Here is a 26377-nt window from a genome sequence, read left to right on the forward strand (position 1 = left end):
AAGTGCCAGTGTTCTTGAGGTCAGCCTCAATGGTCATGAATATGCGAATGTATGAACATAAATAACATCATGTGACTTATGGCATGATTGTTTATCATGTGGCTTATCATGTGATGTGATTTATCTATTAACACTCTGACCGCCAGGGGTTTGAAAAAAATAGTATCAGCCACTGCCAACTAGACTTTCTGTCTCTTATACACATCTAGATGTGTATAAGAGACAGGAATTCCACTATTCCAATTTGATAGGATTTTTAAATGGTTGGATCACTGTACTTTGTAGATGAACCTTAATTGGCTCTTAAAAATGAAGTGCCAGTGTTCTTGAGGTAAGCCTCAATGGTCATGAATATGCGAATGTATGAACATAAATAACATCATGTGACTTATGGCATGATTGTTTATCATGTGGCTTATCATGTGATGTGATTTATCTATTAACACTCTGACCGCCAGGGGTTTGAAAAAAATAGTATCAGCCACTGCCAACTAGACTTTTTAGCAAATTTTAACATGTTTCTGTAGCTCGTTGGGAGTGTGTATGTGATCAGATTGACATGTAGTGAATACTACAAGAAGTACAAACATTTTAGCTTTACAATGGTACCAAAAACACTTTATTCTAATCACAATCTGTGACCCGTAACAGTAAAATGAAAATGACTCACTTTTTTAGATTTACACAATTTCGCACAACGAAGCTGAGATAATCGCAATTTTGTGAACATAAACCAATACCGCTCTACGCTAATGTAAACAAACAAATAGTGAAATACTTACGGTCCACAGTGAATATAGTTTTCAAATTGTTAGTACATGTCGGTAATTACCCCATCATACGGATTCTGTAAAAAAACCTGAAACACGGAAATCTCTGTCTTTGGCGGTCAAGCGTTGTGTTACTAAACACAAAGATCTCCATCCTTGGCGGGCAGAGTGTTAATAGCATAAAAGTTATAATGATTATCTATTCACTAGGGGATTATTTTGAACAATTACCATCTACAGTAGTACCTCTTAGTTAATACATAACTGTTAATAATGATAATGAATGAATGATACATCAAATTTGAAAAAGTACTGGCTGGCGACAGTCAGCAACATCCAGGCACAGCGTTTCACTCACTAACTGAGCTATCAAGCTACTTAGGCCTACTGTGAAAATGTGGGCCTTAGCCTAAGGCACTTCCTATTATCTCCTTCTTCTTTCCTACTAATTATACCGAGTTCCTTAAATATATTTTGGATAGGTTGGCAGCTAATTGTCAGGTCCTCCTTCAAGGAATTTATTGACATGTTTTGAATCATCAGTGTGATGACAGTTGGACCACTGACAACATTGAGTCTGAATTAGCATAGCTACTGTTTTGACAACCTGAAAAACAGACTAAAAATGTTAGGGAAAAGGTGGGAATGGGGAGCTATAAAAAGGAACATGACTCTATTTCAATATCTTTCCTCATCATTCAGTATTTCCTAGTGAGGAAGGGGAATTGACATTTGTCAAACTGGAAGGGGGAAGGTTTTCAGATACTGCTGGGGTAAAGAACCTGATTTTAGTTTATACACTTTCATCTGTTTATTTCAATTTTCAACATTATTAAATAGCAAAATTGAGGAAAAAAAACAGTAAAAAGGACCTTGGAAAAAGAAGTGATATCAGACAGGCACCTACTGAAAAACTTTTGGTACCTCCTTTTTCCATCTACCTTATATCTTTTATTTTAATGATTTCAAAATACTTAGCAACATCGGCATACCATCTCAGTTTTTCCCGCATTACTAAACCATCTTTCCCTATGCATTACTAAAACATCCAAATATAATTCCTTAACCACAGCTCCAAAGGACTTAATTTGTGGAGTCTCTCTGTCCAATTTATGCAGCATAAAGCATTTGCCCATCCTCTACCATCTTATATTCCTTCCTAACTCTCTCATTTAATCAATGTGTAGTCTCTGTCCTATTTTTGTTAATTTCCTCTCTTACCTATTACCACCAATGAATCTACAAATACCCTTACTTCATTTCGTATTATTACTACCGCACTACCTGTGTAAAATCAAAATTTAACAAAATTGACAAACATTATATTGGGCTTATCATCTAATTTACCTTTCAAAACTCCCTCGGTTATAAAATAAGACAAGTACAAGTAATTGCAAATTTCACAATCTTTAAAGGCAGAGTCAAAATTGGCGTGTAGTTTACAGTGAGAAATGGTGAGTGGATGTTTATGTCTTGTTACTGAAATTATGCACAGCTAACTTCATATAAGCCTGAAATCAAGAACGATTTACTAATTAGTTTAAAGACGCCTTTCCTGATAGCCACACAAGACCAGTAAGTTTCACATATTTCATGGTCTTTTTGGGGTATTTTTAGGTAGAGCCAAATGTATAAGTAGTATCTTAGCATTCGTACTGGGGGCAGCATCAAAGAGTTGACAAGGTGAACTGTGATGCCAACTAGCCTAGTTCATCAGGGGATCCATATTTTACAGTAATAAAATAGAACCAGTGTCATATTTGAGGGTAAAACTATTGCGTATTAACATACCTTTCTGATGGCTGTTTAACAATCTATCATTTTATAGATGAAGAGGATTGTCTATAACAATAACATATTTTGTTGTAAAAATGAACTTTGGTCAGATTTGAGGGTGACATAATTTGTCTCTAATGACTGTTTAACAACCAATCATTATTACAAAAGAAATATCAGTCAAAATATGAAAGATAAATTACATTATATTATAACTATTATTACAATTATTAGCTGTAGCCTGTCCTACGTACAGGAGACTGAGGCCAGTCCTTCTCGCAAGTGGCGGGGGCGCTAGGTCACAAAATAATGTGATTTTTAACTACTTGAGCATGATTTTTTTCTTTGGACATTTTCAATGTGGGGGTTGACTGGGGCAGCACAAGGTTTTTTTGAGGGTGGGGGCTTGCACACTCCTAGATGTGCCACTGCCTCTGGTGAAAATTCACCCTCAGCCATTGGCAAACAATAATGCAAATACTTTATTGGGGCCTGAGTTGGTACTATGTATCAAACATAAATCAAGACAATTTTATCTATCGTATAATTTTGTTGGCATTCCAATGACCATTCACAACAGCTAGCCATCACACAACAACCTAGTCTTAACACACCCTGCTTCTATCAAATTCCATTAAATCACAAAATGGAACACAAACCGCTTCTATCAAGTTTTGCAGGTGGCCACACATGTGTATATACATATCCAGGCACTAACGAAAAGTACTGACGTCACATCAGTAGTGAGAATTGGAAATGATCAGCATAAAAAAGTGTTAATGTGCTTCAAAGATCACTTTTCTAAAAATGGCATTCTAAAATTATTGGAATGTATTGATAAAGGTCATGCATATTAACTGCCACCATTGTAGCTTGCAAGTTTCAGCAGAGATACATAAATATACTTTTATTTTATGATTAATTTATAGATTAGTATTAGTATCCAGACTACCAAATTTTATTTGAAAAAACACATGTGACATGCCTAAATATGGTCATAATAACATCACAGATCATGACCATAATATAGGCACATCATATAAATATAATAAATATAGGCATACAACAATTTATTGTCAAATACAATTTGATAGCTGGACAGGGTGTAAGAGTACAATATACTTTACCTTTAACATTTTTAACAGAAGACTTTTCTCGAACATCCCAAATGTGGAGTTGAAAATCTAAATCGGATGCAGATGCTATTAAGTTGCTGCTATGTGAGAAATCACAACACATTACGATGCCAGCATGCAAGCCTTTCCACTGGGAATATAAAATATTGTAAGGAAATGAGGCTAAAAGAGCTGTCAGTCTGTGCTTTAAGTGGCTTTCATCCTCTTGCATATATTGAGAGGATTCAGAATAACCGAGGTTCATGACCACAGTTTTGATTGTAAAAATTGCAATTTTTTTTATCAAAATAAAGTCAGAAATGGTGGATTCACCCCTTGTTTGGAGAACATTCTAGGTCCTCCCTGTTGCAAACGATAAACTAGAATTCATTAAACAATTATTTATATTCTTTTATACTAAATCATGTATATTTTAACTAAATTTTATGAGGGGAATGCTTAGAGCAAAGCAATAACAGTTTATTTTATTAGCTTTTAATGTAATGTGGTTTCTCTAAAACAAGTCAAGCTTATATGATTCCTTTTTTGTAACGATTGATATTTTCATTAATAATATGGTATTCTGTAACATAAGAATATTTCAAAAAATGTTTAGTCTTATATGTTTGTATTTTCCCATATATATTTTTAATTACATATTTATATGTTTATTTTTTATGTTATGTTTATCTAATTTCCCTCCTGTACGTGACAAATTTCGTATTTGCTTTTGGCTGTCAGAATATTACATTTTTTCTTTTTAAGTCGTATGCTTTCACAAATTAAGAAAAGTAATTTGCTTTGTGTATACCGGTAGACACAAAATGAGCTAATTTGGCAAGTATGTGTCTGCAGTAAATAAGAGTATAAAGCCGGGCACTGATTACGCCCAACGGTTGCCGGCTGACGCGATTCTATGAAGAACACAATGCAAAATGTGTGGGAAACGGATCGTTTTTAATGACGATTCGTTCAGACTACCACCGCCAATCAGCAGGTGGCATTGCATTGTCTAGCGCTCACAGAGAGTCGCGTTGGATTCGTTGCGTTTTGGCCGTACGACTGTCGTACGACGCTGTGAGTCCCCGGCTTATCGACCACAAGCAGATACGTTACCCATATAAAATAACTCACCAATATTTGGCCAGTTTCCGAATCCCATACATACAGATTCTTATCCCAGCATGCACCAGCTAATAGTCTGTCATCAGAAGACAGGTGGCATTGGCTAATTTGCATAGTTGCACCTTCATATTTCTGCAATTTGTCACCTGTGGAAGTATTCTACAGAAGGTATAATAAAATCAAAATCAAAGGTGCATTAAATTTTATCACAATCTCCAAAATCATTATTACTATCTTACTTACTTACTTAGGTTTTTTCATCATACTTGCTCATGGCATATTTGCGATGGTTCCAGTCTCTACCAGGGCTGTCTCTTTTATACATCTATTTTTTTATAATATCTCCAACATTAGAAGTTTCTTCTCCTGGACTCCATAGCAAAAGTGGTCAGTTTTGGATAATCGAAAATTAGTAGCTGCTGTTCTGATCAGACTTTTCTTATCATTATTATCAATATAAACATCATAAATATCATCATCATCATCATCATCATCATCATCATACATCATAAATATCATAATCATTATTATTACCATTGCTTTCAAAATGATTTGTCATATATTATCCTCCTAATTACCATCCTCATTAAAAATAATTTTAAAAATTTATCCTTTACTTTAATTAATATATAGTTCAACGCTGTTTTGTTAAAATGGGGCTTATTACTCGATGTGTTCATATACAATGGAAAGCAGTTTAATTCAACCTACCCACAATGCACATGATTTATCATCTGATGCTGTAACGAGACAAGAGTCATTTTTGCAAAACTTGGCAGAATTAATACCCTCCAGATGTCCACGCAGGACTTTGTAACGCAACTGTAAAAACAAAGCAAACTTGTCTACAATTGCAGTATTATTAAATTGCAGAGAGAACTGAGCGTTTGGTTAATTGGTATGGTTCATGGCTCTTGCACACCAGGGCCCAGGTTCGATACCCAGCTCTGCATCGAGTATTGAATTCGGGTCTTTTATGATAACAAAAACGCTCAGCTCCTCGAATAACCCTCTCAGGAGAGTTAGGCGATTTAAGGACCATGTATGTATCAGTCTGTATCCGTTTGATGTTGTAGAGTATGTGGGGTATTTGGCGCCGAGCTATGGCAGCCGCAGGTCCCCGGGGACCCAGCCTGAAGGCATACATATACGAGGGCAAATAAAGAATTAGCCTAGGCCCTATATTAATTATTATTATATTATTATGACGTTCACGAAAATAAATCAAAAAACATAAAATAATAATAATTATAATAAAAGTAATATAAGCCTAGTCCTTCTGCAGGACATAATGGTAATAATAATACAGCCTCTTAGGCCTAGATATCTAGGGCCCATGGTACTACTCTAGTAGCCTACCCAGCCCCACCAGGCCAAGGAAGATTCATCAAAAGGATTCAGAGTTAGGAGGGACAGAAGGTAGAGAGTGGGTTGCATCGCAGCGAAAATCAACTTTTATGTTATGCACAGACCTGAGCTAAATTTTCATGCTCCCATGTTCCGGTTTTGCACCGCTTTTCTTCATTCAACTCATTTGTGATTTCCAGAGCTAACGGGTCAATTTCGAGTTGTGTCATAACTTTGAATTATCGGAAAGAATTGTAAACCTGTAACATAAAAAACACTCATCTAAAGCCTAGGCCCTAGGCTAATAAAATTGTGACCAGGCAACTGTAAACAACTTCACTTAAATACCGCCCTCGATAAAATATCGGATCCGTTCACGACATGTTTGTTTATTGAATAGACGATTTTTAATGGATGCGATGTATGTCATCAAAATAGTAATTGTAAAATGGAAGATCGTTTGCTAAAAGTGAGTGCTGGGGTGGTGTCTCTCTGAATTCGGACTAAATTTGTGTTAGTTCAGAATTAAAATATGACTACATATTTAATTTTATCTTCAAAATGGCTTCAAAATTAAAGAAAGTTGCATGTGATATTAAGATCGACGATCCGGTAAGCTCTGCATCAGAGAGCGAACTTGAGGATGATGTCTTCGAGCTTGAGTTTACTGGAAGGCTAACCTTACACGGGGAGAATGACCCATCATACTCCTCGACCGCTGCAGGCGGCGATGATGGTATTGTCTGGGCTAGAAACAAACCGAGAGATTCCGATTCTTTTCAGTGTAGAGAAGAAGGATCAAAGAATGAAACAGCTGTTCTTGGATTTCAGACAGTCCAAGATGATACTGAGAATAAAGGTAATTAGAATAGATAAAAAAAATATATGAGCTTAATTACAGTATCCACTTTCACAAAATGATGATTAATTTGTTAATTAAGCTAGCCTAGGCTAGTCCTAGTCCCTACCTTTGATATGTCCAGGGAGTTGACAACAACTCCCTGCTATGGCTATGATATTTATAGCTACAGGTAGGAGTTGATAACAACTCCCTTCTAGTTCTTCTGTATGTCTATGATATTCTATAGTCTATAGCTAGGCATATGTTATAAAGGCATACCGTATTGATACTGATAGACTATAATTAATTCAATTAGCCTAAAGGGTAGACTGCCTAGGTAATTGTCTTATCTATTATCTAGTAGTAGCAGGCTGTGACGCCATACTGTAGGTTGCGCCTTAAGTAGGGGTGGGGTGATGGTTACAGGTTGAAGCACAAACCTGCCAGAGAGGGGTCAATATGGTAAAATGGGGCTTGTTACCTTCTTCCAGCCAATTTGGTGCTTAATTACAGTGTCTTCTAAAACTGTTTTTTGTTATATAATAATTAATATTTATCAATTTTTTGGCGATAATGCACTTTAGTACTCCACCCTAAACTTAACATTAAGAATAGATAATAAGACTGGAGTTGAGGTTAGGGATAGGTTTTCTTTTTTTCTTTTTTTTTAATCTACTTTTATTCTTGGTAATATCTTTTCATTTTTCCTTCTCTTTATTTCTATTATTTTCCTTTATTCATTGAAATTTTTCTTTTTCTTTTCCTTTTCATTTTATTGTTTTCTTTACTTTTGATTTATTTTCATCTTATCTTTTCTTTTTCATTTCTTTTTCTTTCTATTCATTTCATCATGTCAGAGTTTATCTCTCCTTTCTATTTAATCTTTTCTTTTCCTTTTCTATGTTTTCTTCTTGTGGTAGTGTTGCATGGCAAAGTATAGCTAATATTGCAGGTGGAAGTGAGATCACTCTGCCTAGTCGCTTGCACATCTCGGTGATGGCGCGTGTGTGAAAGTTGATATGAGTGGATCCGCAAGGGCAACATAAGCTTAGCCTAACAGCGATTTCAGTTTTTTTTTGATAGCCTCATGATTTCTTATCTAAAGATCACATCATGAATTGATTTATTTTGAAGACATCATTCAAGCATCCGAGCAGAAAGTCTACATCAGATAAGAACATGTCAAAGTTTTAGTTCCTTAATATCAAGATGCATGGTTTTGATAACAAACATCATGAATAGACAGATACTCCACATAGTAGTATATTTAACCTTTGACCTCTCCATATAGCATGATACATGTTCAAATATTTCTCCATTAAAATTAATTTTGTGCCAACATTAAATATATGAGATTTATACTAAACAGGTGTACAGTAAACCTTTGAAAATTATCCATGTACTACATTATTAATTTTTGTTTTTAGGTCTAGGCAGGGCTGTGTTGATTCATTGATACCTTTTAAAATATAAACATCCTGACCTTGTTGTTTTTTGATTGACTGTGATTCGGTAAATTTAAGTAACCTACTGTAACTTTCTGTCAATGATATCTTTTCTATTTCCACTCTGTATAAAAGGAGTGTGTGATATTGCAATATGACATTACTAATGTATAAATAATATCACTTTTTACAATCCTGTTCATGGCAATTTATTGCTGTTTTGTATGAGAATAAATAATATTAATAAAATAAATAAATATGTTGGCCTGTTTATAATGTACTGTGACTGTTGAACAACTACCTGTAAATACTCTGCGGAAAGTGAAAGTGGTTGCATGTGCAGTAATTTCCGTATCACTCTGATTGTTTTACCTTACTGTACAGTATTGTATTTTTTCAAATGTAGAGGTATAATAAAGATGTTTGTACTTCCATGCTTCAGCTTCTAGTTTTAAATGAATGATTAATGTCATTTTTATTGCATTTTGAGAAATTGTCAGTCTTATTTGCAGAGTTTTACAGTAGTATTATAGACAACACAGTCATTTTTTCCAATATCTGTATCTCATTAACCCTTCCAAGTTTTCTTGTAAAACACCCATTTTGTGTCTTTGAAAAATCAATTGTACAACATATCAGAAAACCTTTTTCCTTCAGAGCGTAAATTAATAGTTGCCTTGTTATATTATTAATCAAGTTCCTTGCTTTTTCTGTTGTTTGTTTTTCTTGCATAATTTTGGTAAGTAACCATGATTTGAAATTTTTAATTTGTTTATATGAACAGAATGTAATAGAGAATGATATTATTTCTACTACAGTATTATGACTTATCAATCTTGATTGTGGTTTAAGGAATGTGACAAGGTTTTTACACTGCTAATCTTAATGGATCACACTTTGCTCCATGACTTGTCGCAATCACGGTATCTATACTGTAATTAGCACAATGACAATGCAACATCGTTTATGCTAATTAAGTACCTTAGAGAATAGAGTCTAAGGTGAAACAAAGGTGTGTTAGTAGTAGTCATTGGTTTCTACTCGCATCCTCATCTTTTATACGTAATTGGACTTTTCCCGAGACACCGAATGGCACACAAATTGTGGCTGATAATGTGTGACTAAACACTTAATAAACCAAATATTACAGAAATCTTATGAATTTGCTAATTAATTATTTCTGATAAAATTGCTTGTGACAAGTGTGTTGTAGGATAAAATATTTGTTTCAAAGGCTTTTTTCAATCAGTCATAGTTTGTGGTAAGCTACATGTATTAAATATTCACAGGGCTTGTTTTCAAATGGTAGGGGATTAAATAACACACACCTAATTTTGTTTAGGCAAGTGATTTATAAGCTTCTGTGGAATAGTTTTATACACATAAATAAAGTAGTGTTAGAGTTCAAAGCAACACTACGTCTTAGTAGGAAACATATGGTAGCCATAGGCCCAGACAGTATTTGTAATTTTTTTTCCCATTTTCATTTCCTTGTCCTTGTTAATGTTAGACCAAAAAAAAAATTGTTGTGTTGGCCTTAAATGGAAAAAATCAAGTTCGGTCTGTTGGATTTTTTTTTTTTTTTTTTTTTTAGTAGTAGGCCTACCTGAAATAGGATAGGCCTGAAAATGCAATCCCTATTATGAAAACCCTGGCCTAAGGGCTCGAGCCTAGTTACTTGTATGCACCACAATGAAACGATGGCAAACTTGCCAAACCAAAAATATTCCAAGTAATGACGAATTAAATACTAAGTGTATATTAAAATAAATTTAACAAAAATATTATCAGTTTTAATAATAAAGACTTATGTATTTGGCTTTGAAACATAAAATAATATGTGTTGATCCGATCCACACGATCACGCACGGGCAGGTCAAGCAAAACCATACTGTGGCTATGAAAAAATGTCCAAACAAGCGCCCTCTATGTAATACAATCGAAGTAAACTTTGATGGAAAAAAAGGGGAAAATATTTTGTTTATGGTTGGCCTTTTAAAACCGTAACAGAGCTGAAAATGTCAAGCTATGTACCGGTTTTAAAGCGATGGCTAGACCTAAGCCTGTTTTTATTTATTTTGATTTTTTTTTTTGGTTGGTCGGAGGGCATTGTGATATCACACTGTGTATTAGTTTATTGGCTTTTCAAATGGGAACTAAATTATTATTTAAATTGAATGTGTCCCAACCAGGAGCGGATACAAAAGGGAAAAGGGAGAACGAGGGGAATTTTCCCCTACATTTTAAAGTTTTAATACACACAATTGCTTGTATTGAAATATGGCATACCATAAAACAAATACGTGCAACCCCCCCCCCTTTAGTTAGTAACTGTTTCCCAAGGATTGTAGTGATGAAAATCTATTTTATTTAGAACAATAATTGTTATGATGCTTATTTAGAAGGTTTGTGATTTTTGTGATGATTGCAATGTATATACCCATTAAGGTACTAACATCGCAGCAAACACAAAACGTTCCTATGACATTCATGAAACACCAATCTGTAACGTTATTATAACATTCTTATACTATAGCATAGTATTTCATAAACTAATGTTCATACAACAAATGTTGAAACGTTATGACGTTGTCAAATTAGGTTATAAGTACGTACTTATGATTCTACAAAAAATGTTTTTTAACACCAACAATATTACATTATATTATAATGTAATATTGTTACTGTTAGCTAGGATGTGGGCAAAACGTTAGAAGTTTGTATAGGTCAGGTCAAGCAAAACCATACTGTGGCTATGAAAAAATGTCCAAACAAGCGCCCTCTATGTAATACAATCGAAGTAAACTTTGATGGAAAAAAGGGGGAAAATATTTTGTTTATGGTTGGCCTTTTAAAACCGTAACAGAGCTGAAAATGTCAAGCTATGTACCGGTTTTAAAGCGATGGCTAGACCTAAGCCTGTTTTTATTTATTTTGATTTTTTTTTTTGGTTGGTCGGAGGGCATTGTGATATCACACTGTGTATTAGTTTATTGGCTTTTCAAATGGGAACTAAATTATTATTTAAATTGAATGTGTCCCAACCAGGAGCGGATACAAAAGGGAGAAGGGAGAACGAGGGGAATTTTCCCCTACATTTTAAAGTTTTAATACACACAATTGCTTGTATTGAAATATGGCATACCATAAAACAAATACGTGCAACCCCCCCCCCTTTAGTTAGTAACTGTTTCCCAAGGATTGTAGTGATGAAAATCTATTTTATTTAGAACAATAATTGTTATGATGCTTATTTAGAAGGTTTGTGATTTTTGTGATGATTGCAATGTATATACCCATTAAGGTACTAACATCGCAGCAAACACAAAACGTTCCTATGACATTCATGAAACACCAATCTGTAACGTTATTATAACATTCTTATACTATAGCATAGTATTTCATAAACTAATGTTCATACAACAAATGTTGAAACGTTATGACGTTGTCAAATTAGGTTATAAGTACGTACTTATGATTCTACAAAAAATGTTTTTTAACACCAACAATATTACATTATATTATAATGTAATATTGTTACTGTTAGCTAGGATGTGGGCAAAACGTTAGAAGTTTGTATAGGTGAATAGTGCAGTGGTATTGTAATCTGTGGAAAACAGCAATTTCACTACAAAGTTCATTGTAAGGACAAGATTCTATGCTATCACATGTAAAAAAGTGGGTGGGTTAGTCCTCATTAAATTGTATGTTTCAATGAGGTTGTTAATTGTTATGGATCGAGAGAATGTCTTACGGAAACGCAGTAGGAAGTGCCAGCGAGACCACACCTATATTTAAATCAAAATCTGAATAATTGGATTATTGTGTACAACTATTTCTTATATGTGAGCCAACAGCTGTTGTTCTTGTTTTTGTTAACAGTCCCTGTCTTATTTCAAACTATTGCATGAAGAAAGTTAGATGGGGAAAAGATAGGCAAAAATTAATGACAAGATTTTGCAAAAGATTATGGTTAGGATTGGAAAAAGTTCAGCAGACTCATCTCATACTCATAGTCATCATTGTCATTATCTCATAAATAATGAGATAATTATTATAATGAGATAATATAACTCGTACTTATTATTCTATTCATCCTGTAGTTATGTCATCATCATGATAATGATCTCATACTCATCATATGCATTAATGCTCTTGCTTAACTCATACTACCGGTTATCTCATACTTTCTCACATTTGTTGTATATTTGTCTCATATCCAGCTTATCCATCTTATATTTATACTCAGTGGCGTATCTAGAAGTCTAGAAATCTTGAAATCTTGGGAGGGTGCCCCCCTCCCCGCACCCTCCCATAGATACGCCATTGTTTGTACTTGCCTCCAGGCCTGCTTCCCTCATGCCTATCTCATTGTAGCATAAATACCAAAGTATACTTGTCTTACTGTATGTACAATTCATGCTAATCTCATTCTTATCTCATACTCATCTATAGTTGTCTAATTTTCAACGCATATTTATCTTGTGCACATCTCACGATACTAATTTTTTCTTCTTTTAAAAGTTTGTTCTATCAGATTGACCTTTTCATTGTTTGCCACTTCAGTGTATTTTGTAATAAGAATTAGTTTCTGAATAGTTCGTTGATTTGGTGCATACTCATTTCATACACATCTCATATTTATCTCATGATCATCTCATACCTATCTTGTACATTAGTACAATAGCCCCTGCTATAGTAATTTCAGTCCCCAAAATTATTTTATAAAATTAAGTAAAAACCTTAAATATACCTAAATTTAACCATATGGAAGTTATCAAGAAGATGGTCATAATGATAAAATTTGACCATAATATTGACAAAAACATGTAATAAAAGATATAAATCTAGGATGACTTATGATACTTGAGATAAAATCAGCTACTAAAACAACAATATATCATCTCTTCAATGTTTACAATCTGCTGATTTCGTATTAAAAAGCCCTTGACAAATTAATTGTACATCCTTAGATGACAACCTTCTTGGCATCCTCCAAGGCAAAGCCAAAGGATCTCTTGAACACGATCTTCATTATCATTTTCTAGAAACTTCCCTTCAGTAAGAGTTGGGCGGGAATAGAGCAAGGGTATTTTATTTTTAATGTCATAAGCTGTTAAATTATAGGAAGAATCATTGTAAGTAGTTGTTTCCAAATTACTTATGACAATTTAGAAAACTTTCAGTTTCGTTTTTGCTGTCTACATCTCTAGTTATTAGTGGCACCAACTTTAAGTCAGTCATAGTCAGTTAAATTAGATACCGTATTCATTTGAATAAACTCCCTGCTTTTATTAAACGCCCCCTGCCCCCTTGAATGTACGCCCTCTTTAGAGCCTCATTTGGAATAAAAGGCCCTGCACCCCACCCCCCTCCTAAACATGACTGTAAACAAATCTAATGGAAGCAACATCATTCTCAACACATTCTGTTTAAAAGTTCTACTACATTAACTTTTTGGGATCGACATGCCTTTATGATCATGCATAAAACATGTGATGGTAACTATGTGTTGCACGGTAGTTCAACATTTACAGTGATATTAAAGGGCATTTATATGAGTATACATACTTATCCATTTTACACCAACAAAAATTAACGCCTCCCTTGAATGCATGTCTCCCTCAAATAAGCGCCCCCTCAAAAACCATTCTCAACAATAAATGCCTGGGGCGTTTCACTGAATAAATACAATATTTACTCATAAATCAAATACTGTAATATAAATTATTACATAATCCAAAAAACAACATTGTCAGTGTCTTGATTATTTAATGTTTACTAAATATAATGTTTCTCTTGTATTCACTCTACAACTCTTATGCTATCTTTATGTAATTTCTCTATTAGTTCTTATGTATGCACCCATTTAAAAAAAAAGTAATTACGGTAGCCACAGTATGCTAAACTACAACCTACAGTAATCAACATTGGCGTACAGTAACTCAAACTCATCTTTCTGTCTGGTATAGGCAGATTTACTTACTGTTGGATGAGAAAGTTACGTAATAAGACAATAATTTTCAAGTTTATACATTTTTAAATTACATTAATATGTCATTAATTATGAATTTCATAATTTTCTGGTTAAATGACTTTAATATTTCACTTTCAAATTTTATTATTGAAAAATACCCTTTAACATTACAAAGGTTGTGTACAACCTTGTTTCTTTACAATTAAGTTAAAAGTCAATAGCAATCGAGTGCGCATTATTGTATCCTTGCACCGTGATGTGCGTAAATCGCATTATACAAATTAGTTACGACCTCATTGCATTTACAGATTAGCTAATACACACACTAAACATCCTTTAATAATTATTAATTTTAATATCATTAAAACTTTTTTTTAAAAACGACACTAAAAATGACATCAAAATAAAAATTCAGTGTATCTTGTTTAATATCCTAAACAAAATTAAATGCTTATGTCTTTGGTAAAGCAAGGGGAAAACCACCTCAAAATTCAATTGAAGTAAAGTCAACAACTTCCAGTGTTACAAGGATTTAAATAATTTTGTTTTTGCTCATTTATAGACGTTTGCTTCAAGAATTTGTAACTTAATTACTGGCACCAGTCAATTTTTAAATTGGCCCTTTAAAAGAAGCCCAAGCTAAGAATATAGAAACCTTAATTCATATATGCATTTTATAATTAGCGAGGAAAATTTTTCTCATTCTAATTTTAAATTGAAACCTAAGTAAAAACATACTTTTTAAACTTGCTAATGACAGTATCTTCAGATATTCATTTTTAACTTTATTCAATAACAATGCTTGTTGACAGTACATTTCTATCTGAATTGTAAAGAAATAAATAAACCCACATTTAATTTAATTTCATTTTTTTATTTAACCTGACAAGTACATAGTACATTAATAAAAAGCTCAAGCAAAATATTTTACTGTAAGGCGAGACTTTTTTTTATTCCTCGTTTCGCGTATTTATTTTTTTAAAGATCATCCGAGGAGGGTGGAATAACAATAAAAATAAAATTTTGTTTTCTTATTTAGCAAATAATTTTGCCAAAAACATGCAGATTGAGGAGAAAATAAAAATAAAATGTATTGGTGAATGTAAAATAGGATTGTTTAAATGCTTCAAATTTATATAAGGAAAAATATACATCTTATCTTTGGAGATTTCAAGGCAGCAGAGGTCTTTTCCATTTTTCGTGGCAGCGGGTGTGCTAATTGGCCAAAAATAAAATTTTAATTTTATTCGAAATCATCAATATTTGCGGGATCGCTAAACAAGGTATAATAAAAGTCTTGCTTTAATGTTTAGGGCATTTCATGATCTGAATAAAGTCAAATTAATTTTTCTGAAATGCATGGGTTTTTCTTTGCATCCATTCATTCGTTGTTTTCATTTTTGGCAAATATGTTTACCTCAATTTGAATAGTACTGTATCTTTGTTGTATTTTAGATATCAACATTTCACTTTATACAAGAAAGAAATTTGAAAAACAATTAATTACATAAAAGCATTTAAATGAAATTTTAATTTTTTTTTTTTTTTTTTTTTTATATCTGGAGCAATTAATTTCTAAAGTTAATGATTTATCTCTGTCAAAATTCCTGACAAAGGATATTAGGTGAGCCCTGTATACAATACTAAACATAGGGAAATGAGCTGTTAGCCGATCATACTAAGCCTCGACATTGTCTGGTGGAGTGGCCAGTTCCTTTCCACGCCGCCTTTTTAACCTCACAGTTTCAACCAGGAACACATTTATACTAACACATTTATACTTCTAGGTGGAGAGAGACAAATGTAGGAACACAAGCGAAATGCACAGCAAAGGTTCAAACCCTAAAACTCGGGGGTTGAGAGACTAAAACGCAATAGCTGCGCCAACCGCTTTCGCCACTAGCAATATTAAACGATTATATACAAAGTTCAACTTTATATGCACTGTGGTAGATTCCTCTAATGTGCATTGTAAGGATTAATTTGCTAATCCATTGAGTATATCATTTTTGCTATACAATTTATGATGTGGATTAGTTGGAATCATTAGCCAAGCTATGAGTTAGCTTCATATTATGCATATATATAAAAGGTGTATGGATAGACAAATGGATTGATAGGTGGATGGATTAAATTATACAGTACTGTAAATAGAGATATTGAACTGATCGACAGATGAACAAATAAAGACTGCCGCACACGATAGCTACAGTATCTGCTTACACCAAATGACATTCATGGCATTAAATTAAGCACATACTGTACTGTGCATTTGAAATGGTTTTTTTAAACTCTTGTGAGATGAACAAATTTAATTTGTTCATCATTTTTTTAATTTCATTTAATAACATCATTGTTATAAATAAATTTTGTTCATCACCCTAATGTATCCGAATATCCCGAGCTAGCATTTTAATTATGTGCAAGTTAGCGTAACAGGTAGCATTAAGGTAATAACGCATGCACGAGCCATAAGAGATTGCTGCATTTACCTATTTGATGGAAATTTACCAAACACAATGGACATTTTCCATGAATGCCAACAAATGCCAAAAGTAGTTCAAAAGTCCACTTCAAAATCAAGAGCTATGTGCTTTATTACGCCAAATGTCATTCGTGACTTTGCTCTTGTGTGCAGCAGGCTTAATCAAATTCCGTTTCACGTGAATATTCTTGATAAACTTGAAGCTTCTATAATTTTTTTCAGTATTATTTTCTTAGGATGACGTAAAACAAAATCTGGATTATTTCTTACATTTTAGTCTGATTTCTCTGCACATTATCAGGATAAAAGACTACGATTTTGATGCTCTCCAAATCTAGTGATTCAGAAGTATAATAAATCTTCTCCCATCTTCATATCTTTTGCTGTCTGTATGTAATTTCTCCATTTGTTATTTTTCTTGTTATTTATTTCTAAGAAATTCAAGAATAATTGTTTTAGTTAGATTTGCTGTCCATACATGGTAATTGAATCATAATCAGAAGGCATAATTATCATCTTATAATATGTTAATTTTGTTTTGTTAAAATCTAGGTGAATAATTTTAAAGCTTAAATGTTTTCAATTTATTATACAAAAAAAACACACTAATATCTTCTTTTTTTTTAAATGAATTTTTCTTTTTTACGTACAACATTGAAGAAGTTGTGTGAAATAATTATAAGAAAATGACTGTATCACAGTACAAAAAAAACCCCCATAGTATTTATTCAAAACAAGGGGACATGATGTCCCATCAGCATTTTCGTATCAGTTACTACCGTACCCTTGTCCACGTCCTGGTGACTTCTGATGAAATTCTTCCTGCCACCTAATTTGCATTTCTGATGTCATCACCCAATGAGAGGAAACTCCCCTGATCAACAAAATCGCAGTTAAAAAACTTCTATCCTGACTTGACAGTATGCGTGTATATAAATGGTTTGGCTGTGGCTTAAGTTAATACGGTCGTGGGAACGGGACCGCGAGGGTATATACTGTAGCTTGAACGAGGATGCCTAATGAGATCACGTCTGAGTATATTTAGCCTCATGTTTGTGTTAGTAGGAAGTGCTAATTTAATATAGTTTGAAAAAAAAGTTTGAAAATATCGAGGACAGCATCATTGTTTTTAAGAAGATTTGTAAAAATCTGGCATGCAGAAAGGTTTCTTTAAACGTACTGTGCATACATGGAATATTAATAGGGGATACCAGAAGGAGAAAGGACTATTGCTGAAACTGTTGACTTCAAAAATAGAATTAATTTTCTATCATCAATTTTTGATTGGACTATTCAGTATTGGTTGTGATTGATTGATTGATCAATTGATTGACTATTGATCGGTGTCCCTATCAGCTTCTGAGCTTGAAGCATTGTAATATTTTTTTTGTGGACCGTTGTACTATAGCAGTTTCAATGTATCGTGTACGACTGTTCTTTAAAAATCTGTTCCTCTGCGGATTTTCAAGTAAGTGTCTTATCCATTTCCCTTCATTTATTCATTCATTAATTATTTATTTATTACATTCATAAATTCATTCATTCATTCATTACTTATCCATCAATTCTTTAATTTATTTATTCATTCATTTATTATTTGTTTGTCCATTCATACATTCTTTCATCATTCATTATTTATTCATTCATTCAATCATACAGTTATTTATTTATTCATTCATTTTTCCATTCATTCATGTATTTGTTTATTATTTATTCATTTTTCATCATTCATTCAGTTGTGTATTCATTTAATCATTCATTTATTTCATTCATGAATTCATTCATTTAGCCATCAATTAATTCATTTCTGATTTATTTATTTATTAATTAATTCATTCCATTCCTTTTGTAATTTCATTTATTCATTCATTTATTCATATCATTCATAAGTAGCAGTAGAATCTGATAATTTACAAACCAAGTCTCAACATGAGGCTTTGGTATTACTGGTGAGGAAAAAAAAAGCCTGCAGGATTTCAACCTATGACCCCTGGGAAGACACCGCATATATTAACCAAGCTATTGCTCCACTTCATTTTAGATGCGTTATTAATGTTAATAATTCTTTACATGTTAATAATAGTATATCATGAGATGGTCCAAAACTTAAAATAGGGCAGAGGGAGATTGGTGAAGGTGCTTCAGTTTAGAATGGAATTTTTTAGTAAGAGATTCAAAAAGTTAACTGTAAACAGTCAACATTGAGTAAATGCGCTACCCCTCTGTTAATATGCCCATATTTTTATTTTATATGAATTGTTGGATATGTAATTTAATATTATTTTTTTTAAACAGTTCTTTATCTTTTATAAATTATACCTTAATTCTACAGTGTTTTTATGACTTTATAGACACCATAACCCTTTAATAAATGTTCATTATTATAACATACGGAAAATTTACTAAAAAAATAATTTAAAAAAATTATTCAATTAAAAGTTTATTGTTATGAAATACAAAATCACTAATGACTTGTTGGAAATTATGAATTAAATGAATACATTTTCAATTCAACAGATTATGAAATTAATATTACTATTAATTTATGATTTAATATTAAAAGATCAAACGTTGAATTGATTTACAATCTACAAAAGAGCTAGAGGATGGATGGTCTAATTTTAGAACTGAAAGGAAAATGCTGGAGGCGTTAAGGGAAACATCGTCAGTGACCATGATTATAAAATAACATTTCGCGATGCTTATATAGCTTATTAAAATGCCCATGAACTTAGAGTTGGTTAGTACAATTTTTAATTATCTTTTCGTGGAGTGGAACTGTAGATTTATACATCAGATTTATACATGAGATGGGCTTCTTTTCAAGATTACTTTTGCAAACTAAAGTGGTGGCTTCTTTTCGAGATGGGCTTCTTCTCAAGATTAAGCCCATGGGGCTTCTAAGTATTTTGTCAAAGAAAATTTGATAATCTGTACAGAGCTTTATAGTTTTCTACCGTTTTTTTTTTTTTTTTAAGAATATCAAAATTTAATTATTTCTTTTAAGAATATCAAAATTTAATCATTTCTTAAAGGATTTTTAAAAAAAAATGTTATCAACTAGTTGTGACTGAGTAGTATTGTGACTAATATGTTCTATTGAGACTCCTAATTGATTCTGGATAAAAACTAATGTTAAATCCTTGCCGTATTTGCACATTGTTAATGACCAATATGACAGACCACTGTTATCGGCATGAAAATACTGGAGGCGGGATAAAATCCGTCGTCTTTAATGGCCTTAGCCTTTCTCAAGAGAGATGATAATTTTTAATATCAGATTACATTGTTATGTTTGTTTGAATCGATAAATATGTTAAATTCTTGCCGAATTTGCACATTGTTAATGACCGATATCACAGACCACTGCTTATCGGCATGAAATACTGGAGGCGGGATAAAATCCATCATCTTTAATGGCCTTAGCCTTTCTCAAGAGAGATGATAATTTTTAATATCAGATTTACATGGTTATGTTTGTTTGAATTGATAAATATGTTAAATCATTGCCGTATTTGCACATAGTTAATGACCAATATCACAGACCACTGCTTATCGGCATGAAAATACTGGAGGCGGGACAAAATCCGTCATCTTTAATGGCCTTAGCCTTTCTCAAGAGAGATTTTTAATATCAGATTGCATTATTATGTGTGTTTGAATCGATAACATCTTTTGTCGCCAAACAACATTAAATTTGAATCAAATTGCAATAGAATAAACATTTCGAAACCACTAATATACCAACTTAATAACAAATCATAATTTGATAATTTCTATTAATTTGTATTATTCTTCAGCTGGGTTTGGTTTCTAGCAAAATAACTGCATTTACTAGAGCTATTTAGCGATGCATTAAGATTTTATTGAAGGCAATCTTTTGTGAGGTGTGACAGGAAACCAATTTGATTGAATTTTTAAAAGGTGACAAATGAAAACAGTTTCTGCCTTCCTGTTGAATCAAAACAATTGGAAAAACTTTGAGCAAATCAATTGCGCTTTCCGTTAGAATCACGGCAAGTTAGCATTCTCATCGTCTAGTGGTTAACCAACTTTGTTACCATAATTAAGATTTAATTGTATATACAGTTTTTTTTGTTGCAATTTGATTATAGGCCAATTTATTAGCCATTGACCATGCTATTCTGTTAGTACAAAGCAGCTTGTCTTGTACTAGGTAATTAAACTATGGCTGCTGATCAACTGCGAATTAAAATTTAATGCGAATTAAGCACACCTAGAAAACAGCAATGAACCATAGCATCGGGGTAACCCCCTACGCTTCCGGAAGCTGCAGTGGATTCTTTAAAGGGCACGCAAGCCAGATGTGTACATTGGACCTTTATTTTAAGTCCTTATCCGAGAAGACTTGGTGATACCAACCGAACCCTGGGCAGAGAGCGGTTGGAACCAGCGCCGATGTTAAGCCTGTAGTTAGTGGCACCCTGCCTTACCACTCGGCCACTTGACTTGTTAGTACAAAGCAGCTTTTCTTAGGTAATAAAACTATGGCTGCTGATTGGCGGTGTATACACTAAGGGGGAGAGCTGCAGAGAGTGGGGGAAGCAAGCGCAGTAGAAAACAGCTTTTTCTTCTTCCCCAAAGAATCCCCTTCTGGAAATTTGCTCAACATAAAAAAGTACATTTAATAAATATATTACCAATGTTATCTCCGGTAGCACCCTGACATACAATTTCTAGTCAAAACATCTTCTTTCCATCAGCCCCTCTCTCATGTTAATATCACTAGGTACACCTCTTTGGGTATGTCAGCTTATTTTCGCTAAAGCACAGCGAAGTTAAACAAAATAAATTTCTGCTCCCATAATTTGTGTAGGACAGTGCTTATTTGAGAGAAGCACATTTATTTGATCATTTATGTCAGCATAGTATTATTACTAATTTTATTGTTATTGCTGTTAACATTATTGTTAATATTATCATTATCATTTTTATGTTTCACAGAAAGTGATTTGGTAAATGTACACTAAAATATTTAAAATCTTAAAAGTATGTGCAAATATAACTTTGTGAGTATACAGAAATGCAACTGACCCAATTAAGGAAGAAGGTAGTGTACCAACCAGAGTGCTATAAGACCTGAGACTGAGGGGGAAGTCCCTGTTCTACGGTACAATTTGCAATTCCTTGGTCTGCCCTATTTAGCTGTGCCTGCTTATCTATTGACCCCTACATGTGTATCAACCTTTAACATTCCATGATAGGATATTAAAAATTAACAAAATTCTCCCTTATTTAATTTAAATACTCTCTAAATTGTTTCCGGAGGATGGAAAATTATTACTTAGGACAGGTCATATGGTATCACTTTGATTCTGTCTAATGTTCCAAATTAAGCCCACATTGAGACTTACAATTTAATTAATTCCACTCTAAAAGCCTCATATTTACTCTTATAGACTCAGTTAGATCACACCTGATTATTAATAATAATAATAATAATAATAATAATAATAATAATAATAATATTATAAAAAGAGATTAATGAAATTTAAATTATTGTATACACATATGAAATTTATGTCTAAAGTAATATTATTTATTATTCAATTAATAAAAACTATTAAATTGTGATTATAAATGATGCAGTTAGCAATGTTAGCACAAGTAGAGATTCTTTGCTAAATAACTAAATTTATGTTCTTGATAGATTATTTACAGATTCTTTTGAAACTTATGTGCGTTGCTTTATTATTTTGGTTAAATACAATCACAAGTAAATTTTGGGAAAATCAGTTGAATTGCATGTGAGTAAATTATAGTTATTACCTCTGGACTAAAAATTAGAACAAAAAATACTTCTTTTTCATATAAATTTTTTGATATATTTTATTTTTCTGGGATCTCAAGTTTCTGACTTCCAATTTGTTTTTCTGGTTGAGCGGAGGTAAAAGTTCAAAGTTCAATTAGCACACCTGTATCTCGTTCAAATAAACAATAGAATTTTAAGATCAATTCAGAATCATGTCTGCTACTATTAAGAAGTTGTTAACACCTGCTATATGGTGATTAAAATTCTTTGTCGTAAATTATTCATTGTGTGTCCTATTTAGTGGTAAATTAAGGCGTATGTCTCGTGATTTTTTTACACATCACGATTGATGTGTAATGAGGTGAGTGCACGCATGCATGCAAATAATTACAGCCACCAGGGGATTTACACCCTATAGTCACCAGGTATTTGGGCGTGCAGTCGTTAACCCTGTCAAATCAAACTGTATTCTCTGAGTTTCAGTACATGCTTGGCTTTTTTAGAAGATACAGTTTTACTGTGATGTTACATAACATGATAAAATGATTATTATTAAGGAATTAGAATAGAAATTGCATAAAATTTACATATGGTACATGTAAACATAATTTTAAAAAATACAAAAATTTAAATGTACAGTTGTAACTTGATTTTTTTTCTCTGAAATATTTAAGCCTAATATATTGAATACTGTTTTTAATATATTTCGACCTGAAAGATCAAGAATAAACCCCTCAAAAAATTAAAAGAACTTCCAGCTTTAATGTGTGAACGACATTCACATTAAAACTGGGCACACACTGCATCATGCGACGGTCGTACGATGAATCCAAATCTGCTGCCTGTCTGCTGATTGTTGGTAGCTGTCTGAATGGGTCGTCATTAAAAAAGATCCGTTGCACGCGTGACATTGCGTACTTCATAGAATCGCATCGGCTGACGGCCAACGGGCGCAGTGAGTACCCGGCTTTATAGTTACCGACTCTCCTTCACAAAATCGTTTTTTGCAATACTTACAGATTTTTTGCTACGCTTGAATACCGGGTTGGTGTCCGGCAGGGGTAGTTTTGTACCATAGTATTTTATAGTAGTTAGTTAGTACAGTTAAGCCTAATATTCAATTCATGATAGCCCTGAAATCATGAATCAGAAATACTGGGATGGTGTCCGACGAGGGTTATTACCTTGTATAGTACTTTTAAGTAATTATAATCACAATCTCATTTTTCAAGCCCCAAAACCTTTCTTCAGAAATAAATGGATGGTGTCCGGTGGGATACTGTAGTTTATTACCTGATTTTGTTACATTTTCACCTAGTGATTATTTCTGTTATTTATCTATGAGCGGATCCTTGCAATTATATTTCTATATAAAAATATGTGTTTTTGACAATAAGATAATGAATACTGAATGTGGTTATTTCAATACTATTTGATACCACTTCAGCAATTCAATTTAATAAGATTTGGAATCATTTATCTTAAATAAATGGCATGAAATAACAAACCATTTTATTTTCCTTGGTGCAGCATTTGATTATAATCAAACTTGATAAATGTCTACTTGTTGAAAGATAAATTACAAGACGGAGAATCTCAAAGAAACATACCCACGATTCATTCACATATATGAGTAATAAATATAATCATTGTAGCCTGTTTCTGCCACCAGTTTTATCAAAGTATATATAATTGAATAGACATAAACTTAGATGTAGGAGATATATGAAAAAAAAGATAATAAAGTACATGCCTTAATACTGCTCTATGTTATTGTGATATTTGCCAGCGTCTTCGGATCTCCCGCTCCATCTTATTTTGGAATGATTAGAGATCATTATATTGATACTAGCCAGAGATGGGGTTTTGATGACTCCTGTCATGTACCCATGTAGAACTGTCAAATTTAATGCGTGGAAACCCCTCACGAAGCAACTGGTCTTGTTGTAGGGTAGTGAGAACTCTCCAGAGGATTCCCCCTGCTCTAATCCCTGACCCGAACTTCCCTCCTGAGAAATCAAACTGGGTCAGCAGAGGGCAAGCGAGTAGCGCTCACATACAGTTGACAGTCCAGCTTGACACATAGACATAGCAAGCTCATTAACGGAGAAAGAGCGCGGTTCACAATTAACAGGTGTCCTGGACGTGTTTCGTGCCCGCACGTTATACAAGAGATCTAAACCTACGACAAAAATATTCTTTGACTCATTATTTTTGCAAAGTATATTAAAAACCACAACATGCCTGACAATATGACACATTGCTGTTGAGTACCTCATCAAAATAAAGTTACATATCACAGGAAGTGATGTGTCAAAGGTCAAACTTTTCTTTATAACTTGTAATCATATCCGAGATACCTCAGTATATTATGCACTTTCTCGACCTTCAAGAAATAGGTTTTCGCGGATCAAATCTTGCTCTAAACTTCGAATATTATTTCTGTGGATTGTTTTTTGCAGAAGTTGACTGCATGGGAGGCATACGAAGCTGTCACCGTAAGAAGGAATATGATCTTGGGAAGATCGCCAAGTTCCAACAAGGACGAACAAGTTTTGAGGTGGCATCGGCAAAAACAATGCGAGATGGGCACAAACGTTTTGTGGTGAGCATACACAACCTCGTTGATTTAATAATGTAATAATAATTTTTAAAAATAGAATAATAAATTTAAAATATTAGATATAAAATACAAATTGGAAATCCATATTTTAAAAAGTTTCGTAATTTTTTCTTTTTTAAGTGTGTTTTAGTCATTACAAAGTGTAATAACTAGTATTCAGGTCCTCTGCACTAAGTATACTTAAGTAGGCTGGCCATAAGGGCACTAAATATTTACAATAATTGCCGATATTTTGCTGTAGCCTGTTGAAGCAATTAATGGCCTAAGATTCAAAAAGCAGATTTCTTTATTGCTTTTTTGGGAGGGGGAAAATGCTTTAGTAGTGAAATAATATTGCACATAATCATTTTAAGAACTACCTAATACATTAAACAACATTTTCTATTCCTGACCAATTAACACGTTATATTTTCATTGCGGATTTACGGACTCAGTACGGACTCCAAAAGTATGCATTTTCTTTTAGTTTTAAGGCGTATGCGGATTTTAGAAGTCCGCGATGACGTGTTAATTGTAAATAAATAATTTTCCGTTTATCTTCCCATAACCTCTCCTCCCAACTGTTCTCTTTAAGAGAGAATGTTCTAATCCTCTTACCAACTTGTAGAGCACCAGATCAAGTTGTTATTAATGGTAGTGATCATCAACATAGAAGATACATCAAATTAGCAATTTATTGTTTTTCCAGATTTTTTTCAGAAATTTTATCTTTAAGATTGATAAATTAGTAGTACTTGAAGAAAGATTTAGCAGATTTACAATTTATACAAAAAGTCTGTATGGTTTCTGTTTATTAATCCTACCATTCCCACTCAAGTTGTACAGTAGAACAGTCTAAGTCATAATTGGCTCACTAGCATGCTAATACGTTAAACCGCCAGCGAAAAAAAAAAACAAAAAAAAAACAGTAGCGATTGGGGATAGTTATCATCTACTAAGCTTGTTTCCTGACTGGATTAGCGTAACACGGTTAGGAAGGCAACCCAGTTGTTAACCAGGTCAAGAGTCTATTACAAAAGGTACCTAGGAAGAGCACAGCGACATGCGAAGGGGCAATCTGATATTTACCAGTAGGGTGACTGTGTGAACCCTTTTCCTAT

General features: G+C 33.2%; 2 protein-coding genes across 2 annotated transcripts in view; one reads left to right on the forward strand and one right to left on the reverse strand.

Annotated features, from left to right (window-relative positions):
- The window catches only part of LOC117117105 (WD repeat-containing protein 88-like), a 14783-nt gene extending 8304 nt beyond the window's left edge, over nucleotides 1-6479 (reverse strand). Inside the window, exons 1-4 of the mRNA XM_033261298.1 lie at nucleotides 6259-6479; nucleotides 5498-5608; nucleotides 4796-4945; nucleotides 3674-3812 (exon numbers count right to left, since the gene is read on the reverse strand). Of these exons, the coding sequence (XP_033117189.1) occupies nucleotides 3674-3812; nucleotides 4796-4945; nucleotides 5498-5608; nucleotides 6259-6363 (505 nt within the window). The 5' untranslated portion in view covers nucleotides 6364-6479. The remainder of the gene's footprint in view (nucleotides 1-3673; nucleotides 3813-4795; nucleotides 4946-5497; nucleotides 5609-6258) is intronic.
- A 70-nt stretch (nucleotides 6480-6549) lies between these two features.
- Nucleotides 6550-26377, forward strand: part of LOC117117106 (sorting nexin-21-like) — a 28843-nt gene continuing 9015 nt past the window's right edge. Inside the window, exons 1-2 of the mRNA XM_033261299.1 lie at nucleotides 6550-6992; nucleotides 25117-25259. Of these exons, the coding sequence (XP_033117190.1) occupies nucleotides 6695-6992; nucleotides 25117-25259 (441 nt within the window). The 5' untranslated portion in view covers nucleotides 6550-6694. The remainder of the gene's footprint in view (nucleotides 6993-25116; nucleotides 25260-26377) is intronic.

Source organism: Anneissia japonica, unplaced genomic scaffold (genome assembly GCF_011630105.1).
Source record: "Anneissia japonica isolate Jap-2015-1 unplaced genomic scaffold, ASM1163010v1 scaffold287835_len3118868_cov185, whole genome shotgun sequence".
NCBI lineage: Eukaryota > Metazoa > Echinodermata > Crinoidea > Comatulida > Comatulidae > Anneissia > Anneissia japonica.